At 39.2% G+C, this 14,000-nt stretch overlaps 1 protein-coding gene across 3 annotated transcripts in view; it reads left to right on the top strand.

Annotated features, from left to right (window-relative positions):
- LOC138049120 (BMP-binding endothelial regulator protein-like) overlaps positions 1 to 14,000 on the top strand; it is a 31,533-nt gene that overhangs the window by 5,564 nt on the left and 11,969 nt on the right. For 2 of the 3 annotated variants that reach the window (XM_068895246.1, XM_068895245.1), the window contains exons 3-4: positions 800 to 908; positions 13,444 to 13,484. In XM_068895246.1, coding sequence (XP_068751347.1) covers positions 800 to 908; positions 13,444 to 13,484 — 150 coding nt within the window. The remainder of the gene's footprint in view (positions 1 to 799; positions 909 to 13,443; positions 13,485 to 14,000) is intronic. The other variant, XM_068895247.1, reaches the window with a different exon arrangement.

Raw genomic sequence — 14,000 nt, 5'->3', positions numbered from 1 at the left:
GTATGTATCTTTCATGGCAAAGGATAAAAGTTCAAAGGAAGTCTTCAAAAGCGATAGGTGAATTAAGGCGCACATTAATCATTTTCCCTTGATTTCTTTGAAAGATGGACACTTAACGGTGAATTAGGGTGCACATTAAACATTTTCTTCCTGTTTTCTTTGAAAGATGGACACTTAAAGGGGAACTAAAGTGCACATTAAACATTGTTTTCCTGATTTCTTTGAAAGATGGACGCTTAAGTGACTTTTCTGACGTAGAGGAAGTTCAAGAGAACAGTAAAGTGACACCTCGTGAGATTCAACATACAGAAAAAAAAATCTCAGTTATCATGAATGTCTGCTCATATCTGATTAAAGGTTACTTTAACAACGTCTAGGTTCACTCAGAAACTCAAATGTCCCCATTAATTAATTAACCCTTTCACTTCTGTAAGGGCCACTGAGACTTATAGATTTTACTCTGTCTAACGCCGGACGATTTTACTCGTCAATGGGGGAACCCCACAGGAGTGAAAGGGTTATAGAGTGAATAAGTGTATCTGATCCTCTACGAATATACCAAGTGGGGCAAAACTGTTCGCACCTCAGTGCCAAATTGCAGAAATCAGCCATGAAATTAAAAACAGAACTTTTCACTCTTAGAGAGAGGAAAAGAATGGATGGGGCTCCCATTCCTTGAATTCGTAGCTTCAGTTCAACTATGAATTTATTTACTTTCACTCCTGCATACCAATACTTCTATTTTTGGTATTTACTCAAGTTATTTAACTCATTTGACTGGTTGCCCTAATTATTGCAGAACATGTCAGTGGAATGTGCTCGAGAAGAGTGTCCAAAAATTGAATCCTGCGCCGGGGTAATTAGGAAGTTGGACAATCAGTGCTGTTCGGTTTGCCACACAAACGGAGGTAAGCGATTTATCAAAGTCGCGCACATGTCATATACACTTCGCATTGTCGTCATCGTTGATATGGGTGGCAGCGTGCAAAAACGCACAGAAACGCAGCATTCAGGTCACAAACACAATTCTAGTAGTTATTCGAGTGAGTAAGCTGTATCCGATTCTGCAATTGGATATAGGAGACGAGGAAAAGTGCTGAAAACCTTTTACACCAATGCCGTTGTAAGCCAAGTCAAAACCCTTTATTCAAATGCGATCTCTGATAAAGTAAATACACGCTTGTTGGGTCGTTTACTAAGTAGGATACAAAATGTAATAAAAGGAAATCAAGGGAATATTAATTTAAGATGTTCATGACACAAATTTATTTCGCAAGCCAGATACCATTTTCTTGTTCCATTTGTATAGGATCTAGGAAAAAATGGGTCCATTTCTGCCCGTTTCTCTCTATGTATCCATGGTATCAATGCATTGTAGTTGTCTTTCCAGTCGTCATCGACAGACTGACGTCATACCATCAAAGACTAAGCTTTTTTCGGCTAGAATTCGCCAAGAATTCTTACTTTCAGTCAAATGGTATTCATAAAAGCCACATGCTAAGAACAAAGACGATAGCCGAGTGTGTCACAGATGTTCATCGCCGTTTGACGTCGTCTGTCATCTATTACTGAAGAGATGCAGGTAAACATGGAGACAACGTGTTTTTTTATGATAAAGAAACCGAATATGACGTCAATTGGGCTTTTGTTCCCTCAGGGGACATTAAATGCATCCGCGTCACTGGCTAGTACATAAGAACCAATCAAAATGTGTGCACGATTCAGCTTTTTGCGTATAAGTGAAATTTAGCACGTTGCGTTATGACAGTAGCACAAGACCTTGAAGCGTGTAACTTGCAACTCTTTTCCTTGGAACAAAGCTGGGGATTTTAAGACACCAATTTCATGCCCAAAAATGGACAAAAATGAGATCGAATCTGCAAGCGCAGGAAAATGCACGAGATACGTTATATCCAAATAAGGAAAATTTTAAACTAAAAGAAAAACCCAGCTCTAAACCATGGTTAATTAAAGAGTTCAAGGAGATGAGCTTCTGGTTCTGGATAGTAAAACCTTGCTGAATACCTACAGAACGCCCGAACATTTTCGAAAAAATAAAGAGGCCGGATTCAGTTTTCAGCCTTCGGCTTCGGCAGGTAACACAAGCCAACTAAAAGATCGTGATGATCCTCGTTGCTATCCAATAATTGTTAAATATCTCCTTATTAGATTTTCTGGAGCATTTTCCCCCTTGCCAAACGTTGGCCTCGGCAACTCTCACCATCATACACGATCAACTTCGTTGAGCCAATAACTGATAAATGTCTTTTATTAGATTTGCCCGAGAATTTACTTTTCGTCTTCGGCAGATACTTTACAAACGTCGGCCATGACAGTTCACTTCATCAGAGTCAACTTTATCAAATAGCAATACAATCCCTATTATATTTGCAGGGAAGTTTTGCTCATGATTTACGAAAACAAGGAATGATATCTTTCTTTGCACTTCTGATCTGATGATGCTCACTTAATATGCCATTCAAGAATCTGCCTCCTCTTCAAGCGAGTCTATGTGCAAAATTAGTTTTACTTTACATAGAGCGGTTTTCAATTGAGTGTCGAAAGTAATTAGCGAATTGCTTTGGTTAATGATTACTTCACTCAGTGATTGGTTCAAAGTTCTCGCGCCACTTTTTCAACCAATCAGAAGTGAAACCAAAACCAGTCGTGGCTCGCATGTGCACATTTTCCCGCGCTTTGTGTCGGCTATGTGTAATTAATTCAAGTTTTGATTGGTTTACCGAATTGTATCCGTCCTTTTTGATTCGCCAAAGTAATTACTTTGGTTTTGGTTCTTCGACACTAATTTGAAAACCGCTCTATAAATGAAAACTAATTTCCATATGAACTTCGCACTTAGACTCGCTTTGAAGAGGAGGCAAACATGAACTCGGAAATGGCCTAATCCTCTACTGATTTTGTGTACGGGTGAATTAGTATTGGTAATTTGGTTCGGAAGCGGGACAGATTTTGCTTGGAGTGACGAGTGAAATTTGAAAGTAAAGAAGCGAACATTGCCATTTCCCGACAACATCGAATTCAGTCGCGCTAGGTTATAAGTTGCATGAAAGTTACGCTTTTAAAAGGAAGTTATCTTCAGAGTCAGCAGAAGTTGAAACGTTAGCTGCCGACAGTCCTTCTCAGGGGACCACTGTGTCGACTCAATGGAATTGAGCAGCTTACCGAACTTTCTGTTTGAATTGTTTCTAAGGCCCTAACAAACTTTAATTCATCCTTTAAATTCCAATATGTACAAAAGCACACTAGGTTCTTCAGTTTCATTCTTTTCCTGCGGAAACATCTCCGCGATATATCTTAAACAGGAAGGATAACGAAAGAATTCTACTCCTTTGGATAAGGCTTTAAGCTATTTTACGTCACCTCTCAATGTCGATTTTAACACTACAAAAGACTATTTGTGGTTGCACGGAACGTTTCTGGTCTTGATATTACGGGAACTTACTTTTTCTCTGCCATCGGCTAAGAAAAACCTAAGGGCGCTTTCCATTTGACGGAAATGACCGGCCAGACCAGGCATTTGGAAGGACTGACTCTATAACGCATTCAAATTAACACACTTCGACGATGATATATACTCCTCCAGAAGAATGCGAGGGATTATCATGCAAGTGTTCCTTCAAATTGTTGCATTTTCTTTGTAAGCTGATGGATCTTGCCGGCTGGTTCCGGCGTCACCTTAAGTTATAGATTCGTGCTCGAGTTCATAGTTGAGCAGATAATCGAATTTCGCGGACGTCGCTGGTCATTAAAATATAAATATTAATATTTACACCAAAATATTTATCACTGCAATCACGGCATTAAAGCGAAAAACAAAGAGACAAAGAGGCCGTACAAATAATGATTTCCAAAGTTATTTAAATCAAAAATTGTACGCAGAAAACTACAACCTAAACAATAAAACGAAGAATAGTAAACATTCTTTCATAGGATTTTTGGAGCATATAGCTTTAAAAATGAGTTTGGGGAGGGGGGGGTGTTTATAACGAGCCTATTATGGCGATCCAACGTTTTCAAAAAATGCGACAAGAAACCTTATGGCGATCTAACGTTTTCAAAAAATGCGACAAGAAACCAAAAACCATTTAATTTGCTATTCAAGAGCTTGGCTTATTCCTGCGTTCTAGCGTCAATTCATTTCTAAGCTGCTTACAGTCATGCAGACCATTCTTGTTGTTTTTAACACTCTTTCGAAGGAACTACTTCAGTGGGAATCGGGAATAAAACTTAAACAGGAAACACGTCGCTGGAAGTCATCCACATTCATTACTAAGGCTTCAAGCTTAAGAGATAAGAGTCAGTATCGCCAAGACCCCACACAGACGGGCTATTCTGCAATCTTTTATCAGTTGCGGTTAGTGAATAACACAATTCAAGAAATAAGATTTTCAGCAGAGTACTCAATCGGGCCTGCCGGGATGCGTTAACAGGATATCAAACTTTCTCGTCGTTAAAACCAAAGTAAGCACAAAAAACAAGACTTTTTGATCAAACTGGGTTCAATTACATAAAATAATTTTCCAAAATACCCAGAGATTAGATTTCGAAGAGAACGCGCTATAATGCACTCTCTTGAGGTGCTTATGAAGGATTGAGCAATTTGGGAGCTACAAGTTCATGACGTTTCAAACAACGTCATTGTGAAGGTTCTTTGGGGGTTTAAAATACCGCGTTTTTCTCCTCTAATCCATTTTCGCTTTTTTGTCCGGCCTTGAACACAGCTTTGTTTTAATTTGGAACTTGCGGTAACATGCAATTTGTCAGATAAAGCGACAAGAATGATTTGTCTCCGCCTGCAGGTTAGCATTTCTGGGTAAACATATTTTTGTTAGAGATTAAGACAGGAATGCTTAGTCAACTTTCGGATCTGTTTTATCAAAGCTAAACAGAGAAAATTGATTTCCTGTTTCGATCCTCAAGGCTGCGCGAATTTTTTTACCTGTAACCTTTAAAAGGGCTTAAGAAATGGATGCTTTATTGCAAGGATACAATTAAACTTGTTGTACAAACTTGAAATCCTTCTTGTAACATTTACGACCGATAAACAATAAGAGCTCACTGAATAAGCATGTCGGCGGTAGTGCGACTCTGGGAGTTGTTAGCAAGAATCTTATTTATTCAGTATTCAGTGCAATCAGTCAGGATCTACTAATCGGATCAGTTAAAATTAAAGTTGAGCTAAAGCTAGGCTAACAACTATTTAAGACACAGCATGCTGTTAAGATGAAAGATGTAATTCAACGTGAGAGTGGCCCAGACACCTTATTAACAACCGCGGCCCAAGTATGACGTAGGTTTGTGGCCTGAAGAAGCGAATTTATGATGAAGAAAGGTGTTTGTGTTGCGAAAATCTTAGTCTGAGGACTACGAAAACACCCTGGGAGCAGGGTGGAGGCGAAAGCCTGAGAACCAACTCTATATATGTTCTCAGGGAGTCCGACATGCAAATCTCAGAGTTCAAATGGCGCACGCTTTTTGGTACATTATGTTTTTGATATCAGCTAGAACAAACCATTTTTGAATGCTTTCCAAGTGGCTTCACAACTCGATCTACTTACCACCAAAAGCATAAACGGGTTTTTCGTAACATAGCGATGGGAAGGTGGAAGGTCAACACAATTTGAAAAAAATTGAAAGTTTATCCATCGCGAACTAGCCAGAACGTCTGCACATTCGTAAAAGCCAGAAACAATGTTTGATGTAAGCCTTCTACCGTATTTTTTTGGATTAAAAATATGGACGATTGAACATATTAAGCTAAATTTAACGATGGTCGTCGGCTCACTGATGCAAACGACCCTCTTTTCCAGCCTGAGAGATATCCTTGACATAGTTTCTTTTAAAATTGTTTTCAAAAGGTTAATATGTAAAGCAGAAGGCTGGCAGATTTGAATTGCCCAAGGGAATTAACTGATACCTGTACGAATTTGTCAGTTAAATTAGATTCCACCCATCTTTGCGAAATATGGGGTCTATGATTCTTTTGAATTTCATTCCTTGGCCTCTGTTTGTTTGCATGCCATAAACTGTAATAAACAAATAAATAAAGCTTCTAATTACCCACACATAAAGACGGCAGACTCGCCGTCCAATATCACGCCATATCAATTGGCATTGTTCTATATTTTATGCTTTTTTACGATACGTACGAGAAATTTTGGACGATTCTAGAACTGGTCGGTTTTACAATTACAGAGAAAATGGAAACTATCACCAATCTCCAAGTGATATTCTTCAAATTTTAGTTATTCTAATTTCGATAACCACAACTTGTCACTGTGATACTTGATATGGAGTCAAAATCGCTTCAAACAGTCTAATACCCCATTCACACCAACAAGACATGTTCAATTAAACTGGGTTTGACAAAAAGAATATCAGTCACAGAAAAATGTAGGACTGGCTTTTACATGAGATTCAGGTGAATTTCAATACATGCTTTGACCTGTGTTATTGCAGTCAACAAAAATCAGTATTCTTGATTTTAAAAGGAAACACTTTGAAACCGTGTTTAACTAAACATCTCAAAACAAGGCTAAGCAAATGGAATGTATTCATCTTTAACGGATAAAAAACAGTCTGCTTGCTTTTTTTTCCAGTTATCTCAAACAAATATTTGCTCAAAAGGTTTAATCGGTCGTGATCCATTCAAATCCCATAGCAAATCCCTCGTTAAAGACTCTTAACAGCCTATGGATATTTTAAAGACCGAAACTATAAACCGTCTCTATAATCTAATACACTTCTTATTTCCGATCGCCTCGTCAATTCAGAGGTATCTTTGCTTAATAACTCTATTATACCGGTCTTTCAGTTGCGCGACATTCAGACGGCATTGCCGATTAAAGACGGCCCAAGAACAAGGCCATCCACTGTTTTTTTCGCGGGAAACCTTTGATCGTACCGACCTGGCGTCAAAGCGTTGATTGTCAAAAATAAAATATCGAGCAACAAAGTATAAATATATCTTCTTGCTCACTTTATTGTATGAAATTTCATTTCACGGTATCGTTTCTGAACGCTCTAGAGAAAGTAGCAAATATTTGTTTGTTTGACTAGTTTAAGTGTTCTATTTTCCACATCTTCCTGTTGAATTCTCGCATTTCAATTTGCTTAAATATCAGTTCAACGTATTACCCTAAGGCAGTCGTGAGTTCAAGTTAACTCCACTCAGACAACACCATTCATGAGGAGCAAATACAGCGGCTTTTGTAAATCCTTGAATGTTAATCGACACAGGCTGAAGGACGTTACAGATGGCATGCATTGACGGCTACGGCAACGAAATCGTCGCTTCAAAATATAACTTCGATCAATCTCAAGTATTTCGCGATTCTTGTTCACTATGTACAATATGGGCGAAGTACTCTAGAACCACAAGTAAATTGGTACGAACGGTTCCAAAGGAATGAAATCCACTATTACACATGCTTACCCTGTTGGTTTTCCCGAGTGCCCAAGGGCACCTAATGACCGAATGTCTTAAAATTTGCTAGAATTACCTTTAATGGTTTTCAAGGTCAATGCTTCAAAATAGGACTAAACACAAATATCACGTGAAATCGGCGAAATATGTTTCCGGAAAGTTCCCGATTCTTAAGTCAATTTTTTTTCTCAATATGCTGATTTTTTTTTCTAAATATCCCGAAAATATCTGTTTTCATTCCCATAAATAATACCGCAATAATCTACCAAAGTATAAGGAAATACAGGAAATTCAACGATGACCTTGTAAGGCACACAATAAAACTCTTAACGTTTTTTTCAACATATATGACATATAATAAATGGAAAATACTGCTGCATGTGATTACTGCAGGCCCATATGGGAAGTAGCCCTTGACTTGAAAATTTGCTTTCTTTCTCCATTTTTTTGGGGAAAACGTGACTTGAGTAGTTTTTTCCCTAAGAAAATTCTTGATATCACAATTTTTTCTAAATATCTTGACATTTTCTAAATATCTCAAAATCTTCTAAATATCTGAAAAAGTATCCGGATAGTTGTGTCTAGGCCTACTTCAAAGGCTCGTTTAGTGAGTTAATAGCTGCCCTTCAAAATACTTATTTGTTCGGATGTTCTAGGGGAACTTCAGGTCTGTCGAAATTTCCAAGTGGCTTTGCGCATCGTCCGAAAGTTCTAGTAATCGTGACAGGTCTAATAAATTAACATAACGTATATGGTCGACCTTTTTCCCCGAAAACTTTGGCAGAACTGGTCATGAGAGAAGTTATAAATATTCAAATTTTATGCAATTTCCTATGACACAGTTAACTTTTACTCCGATCAGTAAAATTCTAACATTCTTCAATGTGGTTTCGAAACTTTCAACGCACTCTTCAGATCCTTCACTACTTCTCCGAAATATCTTAAGAAATCTGTTCAGAAAAATGTCCAAAAATCGTCGTGCGCCTCGAAAGTCTGAGTTCGAATATTCGAAAATTCTTTCCAACCTTCTTTCCGCACAGATATGTACCGAGATTACTCGTTGGGTGCCCCTGAGTGCCACAAAGAAATGTGCTAAAATACTTTCCGCACGGGCACAGCACGGTCATTCTTCCTGCTTTAACTACATGGACTTTTAAGATCGGATCTGCGTCGTCAACGTCGACGAAAACGTCACCTCAAAAGATAAACCGGTTTCGGAGCAAAAATAGGGACTGAGTGAACTTTCACATTTGTATGATCACCTTGTCGCCATACTGACCACAAATTTCAAGTACTGGTTTCAAGTCAACCGTTATTATGCAAAGAACCGTGAAAAGATGTGCTAATATGCGTGCAGCAGGATTATTTTTCCTCTTTTAACCAATCATATTCTTATTTTGTGGCGTTGTCGTAGCTGTACCCGATGTCGTTGTTGTAGCTGTCGACCATTGGTATTTCGCGTTTCTTCCAATCTCGACCCCGGAGCTCTTCTCTTGACTTCAGGGAGAGAAGAGCTCTGGGGAACCCTGAAGGAGTGTCTCCTCATTGGCTTCGTCTCTAATTGGTGCATTCATGTTAGCACGAGGAGTGAGCAGGCGCCGTAAGGTTCACATAGCCAATTTGTGGCTATATCAATCCTACGGCGCATGTTCTCCTACGTAGAGTTTCCCAGAGCCTTGGGTCGATCCGAGGTTCTGGTGACGAAAACGGCGTTTCTTCCATCTCTTTCACATTGAACAAAATACGAAAGTGCTCCGTAACTGCGATTGGAACAAAGAGGGTCTTAAAGATAGAGAGGAAACCATGCATTCTCGCATGGTCGCGTTGTCGTCAAAACCTTAGACCAGGTAATTTTGCAGAGTAAGGCAAAAAAATCACTAAAACGCATGCCGACCGCGCTGCGCTATAACCTTTCCTCTTTCGGCCAATAATATTGCTCAGTTCTTACACACTCTAACGCCTATGTTTGTTCGGTCTTGGAGTGAGTGAAAAACGATTGCAGTGGAAAGAAAATGAAGTAAAGGGATTGCGTTTCTCAAACATGGAGAAAATTGGTCAAAGAAAGCGTAAAACGGATCCATGGCTTATGATTACCCGCGAAAATATGTTTGGGTTGGGCAATCGTATTAATCCATAAAAAAAAGATTTGCCATTAAACGGCAAGGAGCCAAACTAAGGCAATTAGAACTGAGTTGCGCTTATGGTATCATGATCTTATCTATCATGGTAATAGATCAATGTATTTGAATGAAAATGACTCAATAATCCTCTGAAGGACAATAGTTTTCAGGAGCAGGTAAAGTCAACAGATAACAGCTACCTCAAAATAACTGTTGGGCTGTCGCGGTAAGCAACTACGGGAAGAATAGTAAGTAGGTGAATCACTAGTTGTCAGTTTCACGGGATGAAATAAAAACAATTGTCCAGACATCGAGGCTAGAAGGTATAAACTAACGAATAATAAGAGACCATCTAAACAAAAAACCTATAGCCCGAGACAATGACAAAAAAACTAGTGTAAACAAAGACATGCACTGACTAAACAGCTTGACACTATCCTAACACGATATAATGTATTTCTTTCGAAAAACTCGGAAGATTCAACAAACATTTTGTTTCATTGCTCCAATGCATAAGCGCCCTTGTATCTAAAACTTCTTTTTTGTAAATCCCTTTTCGGGTCAGGAAGTGTTTGATCAATCACCCTATTAAGAGGATGTTAGTCTAATTAATGGTGCTTCCTATACATATTTCTTACCCCAATAAGCACAGGCCCATGTGTATGCTAATTGTTTGATACCTACTTAATCTTGTTATCTCGTTCTATTCAAATACCGGGATATGGGAAGGAAATTCAATCAAGACAATAATGTTAAAAATTGCCTAACTTCTTAAAAGCACGCACAAAGATGGGATCAACTCGTGACAGGAATGAAATACAATTAACTTAAAGAGTCAAGTGTCAACTTGGGACACTATTTGCAGAAATCAAATCAATTTAACTCTTAGACTTCCAGGAGTGCATGTTCAGTATTTGAATTCTCTTCACAATTTCAATCACACGTCAGTCACACAGGTATTGAGAATGAAGATTATTATCAGCTTAAGTAGGTGTGATCGTGATATTACACCAAATCTCATGACAATGCAAGATAGAATTTTATGGGATTCGTTGGGAGAATGTGAACGTTTCGATCTTGCGAATGAAATTGTTAAGTTAAATCAGATCAGGCTTTTGAGGAGAGAGAGGAAAACCAAAGTACCCGGAGAAAAAATTTCTCGGAGCCGAATATAGAACCAACACTCAATCCACCCACACATGACGCCGAGTCTGGGAATTGAACCTAGGTCACGTTGGCCTCACTACTGCTCCGGCCGTCAGCTACAAATCCAAAAGACTTATCAAATGTCTTTTACGAATAAACAGCCGAAACTTCTTCCCCCCAAAGGATCGTGCAGGCAACTTTCCTAGTATCTTAGATGTGGATTTTCAGTTCTCAGGAGTCCATTCTCAACACCACCTTGCCATTGCCAAATGACCTACATTGTGGAAACTCGAGTCGATTGGATAGTAAAATAATTGAAGGGATTCGAATTGTCCGCTTCAGTTTACAGACGGAAACAGATAGCTCTGTAGCGAGTACAATATGAAATGATAATCAACGGTAAAACTTATCTGCAACAGTCACGAACTGCACGCAATGTAGGAGGCCGACCCATTAATTTTCTGTTCTGGAATATAATACAAGCTATAATTAAAAAAGGGACCCCAAAAACGTTGCCCGAGGGATAGTTGCTTATGTTACAAAATTAAAGTCGTGGAAGACAAATCATTGTTGAAGTAAAAGGCGCCTTGCCGTCTCTTTGATTTCCTTCCGAAATTAATAGACTGAAGAGATCTCTTCAGCATATTTCTACAAAGTGTAAAACAAACTGCAAATGACGCAAACCAAACAATATTTCTCTTTTAGGATCCGAAAAAACCGTTTTAAGAGAAGAGAGTCCATAAAACCAACTGTTCTCACGCTCTAAGTTTTTTAGATTTTCTCATACTTATCCCTCACGCAGATTCAAGGGAGCCCAACAAGCAAATTTAGCTTAAGTCTTTGAGAAACATGAAAATTGAAGTGTCCGATATTTTTAGGGATCCGGCTTCATTTCAGAAATTGCTTGCTCAGTGAACGTTACCTTCTAAGAACTTTCAGCGAACCATTTGCAAATCTGAAACTGCTCGGTGACCTTTTACTTGAAGTGCAAAAAATTGAACAAGTGCAATCCCTTCCGAAAACGTATACTAAGGGACTACTTTTCCTTGGTTGTTGCGAATCTTTTAGGTGATCTTTTAGTAAAGATATCTATAGCTGTTTGACAACGTAGAACCGAAATTCCTAGAACACTTTGACTCTCCCGAACAAGTAGTTTAACGAAGATTATGGTTGGGTGCCCCTAACGATTGAGACGTGGTTGCTCTATGTCTAAGGCTTGGCTTGCAACAGACCAACTTTGAATTTGCATTGCCATGGTGACAATGCAAATGCTCTGAAAATTGAGCGTTCTTGGAGCGAAATGACACTAACACACGAGAAACGTTGTGCACTATGGGTTAAATAAGCCAAACTTTTCAAACTAACAGGAGTCATTGAGCTGATCACTTTGTGGGGTCGGGCCCAGTCAAACTTCGACCAGGCGGTCACCGGCTTTTCGCCTTCCGGCGAAGGGTGGTTAATCTTATTTAAGAAAATCACAAAATAATTATATCATTTTTTAACAAGATTTGTAAAAACGTAAGTAAATCATTATAAGCTATTATCCAGGGAATAAGCGAGTTAACAAAAAAAAAAAAGGACATTCAGGGCATAAGCGCGTTAAAAAAAGAAAAAAAGAGGACAAAAAGATTTATCCATGGTATGCAAAATTTACTAGTGGACAGCGCTTTCCGTTGTTTCAACAACCAGACGGGGCCTGATAGATCAATCCAATCATACTTCGCATCAAGGGGAAACGTTTTCAAACATATCATGCTTAATACAGACAGTATACTACTTTTAAAATTTTAATGCTACTTTAATTCATTTGTCTGACTACTTAATTATGAAATTCTGTTTGCTCGGTGAGTAAATAAATGATTGCAGTGGAAAGAAAATGAAGTAAATAGATTGCGTTTCTCAAACATAGAGGAAAGAGGTCAAAATTTTGGGTTTTCAAATGTTTCGGTTGGGCAATCTTATTAATCCATAACAACAGATTTGACAGTAAACGGCAAGGAGATTGTTTCGCCAAACTAAGACAATTAGAACTGAGTTGAGCTTATGGTATCATGCTCCTATCCTTCAAGGCAATAGATCCATATATTTAAATGAAAATGACTCAATAATCCTCTAAAGGACAATAGTTTTCTGGAGCACGTAAGGCCAGCAGCTACCTTAAAATACCTGTTGGGCTACCGGGGTAATGTAGACCCCACAGAACCCCATTACCATTGTATAACCCAACAAGCTCACTCTTAAAATTACAGACACTGGGTCGAATGTCTCACTCGAGTTCGGGCATCCTCGGCAGTGAGCGCGGGCTCATTTTCCGAAACAGCGGCTGGTATGATCATCGTCCTTTTCCTTTTGACCAAACGCATACCCGTAGCAACCTCACGTGGCGGCGCGTTACTCACGCGCAGACGTATAGTGGCTTGGGAAACCAGTTGCTTGGCGAAAGGAGAAAGGAAAACTAAAAACTCAGAGTCCTACGCAGGAATCGAACTTACGACCTCCTTAACACTGATCGGATGTGTACCCATTGAGCTACTGGAACACCTAGGAAGCTAGGTCGTTTATCTAGGTACTGAATTGACAATGTGTCTCGCTGGACTTGAAAGTACCGTTCTCTTACGAATATGGGGTAACCGAGTTTTACCTGAATCGTAAGTGCTTAAACGTCAACCAACTGCTCCCCGATAGCTATGTAATTAAATGGGCTGACCATTTTTTGTATCTTTTTATCAGCAGCGTCCACTCCTTGTTCATACAAAGGAAGAACTTATCAGGTGTGAAGAACTATTTGCATTCACGCTAGTGCTAAGACAACGTCTTTGAAGAAACAATACCAGAAGTCCAATTTTGTAAACACTCTCTTTTTATAAGTACGTGGGGGTCGTGTCGTACCTCATTGAACGGACTTCAGGATTGGCCAAAAGAACAATAGAATGAACAAAGATAACAATGGACTTAGCATAGAAAACAATAGGAAGTACGTCACTATACGGCCAATGAAATATAGTGTTCAAAAAGAGGTACGACCCTACCCGGGTAAGTCTTAGCCTGGGACCACGCTCCGCAGTTGGGGTTATAGAGCGAAAAGGAACGTAGCGAAAAATTTAATTGGCGAGTGAAGCGAGCCGAGCGAGGGACTGGGGAGGGAAGGGGCGCGCATCCCCCAGTTCCCCGCTCAGCTCGGTTCGCTCGCCATTTTTTTTTTTTTTTCGCCACCATAACCCCACCAGGCTAACCAAGTTTGGGGCTGAGGCTGAGCGTTCTTGCTTTTTTGTTGTTGTTGTTGTTTT

The sequence above is a fragment of the Montipora capricornis genome, chromosome 5 (assembly GCF_036669925.1).
Source record: "Montipora capricornis isolate CH-2021 chromosome 5, ASM3666992v2, whole genome shotgun sequence".
NCBI classification, from domain to species: Eukaryota; Metazoa; Cnidaria; class Anthozoa; order Scleractinia; family Acroporidae; genus Montipora; species Montipora capricornis.
This window is presented reverse-complemented; position numbering and strand designations above follow the sequence as displayed.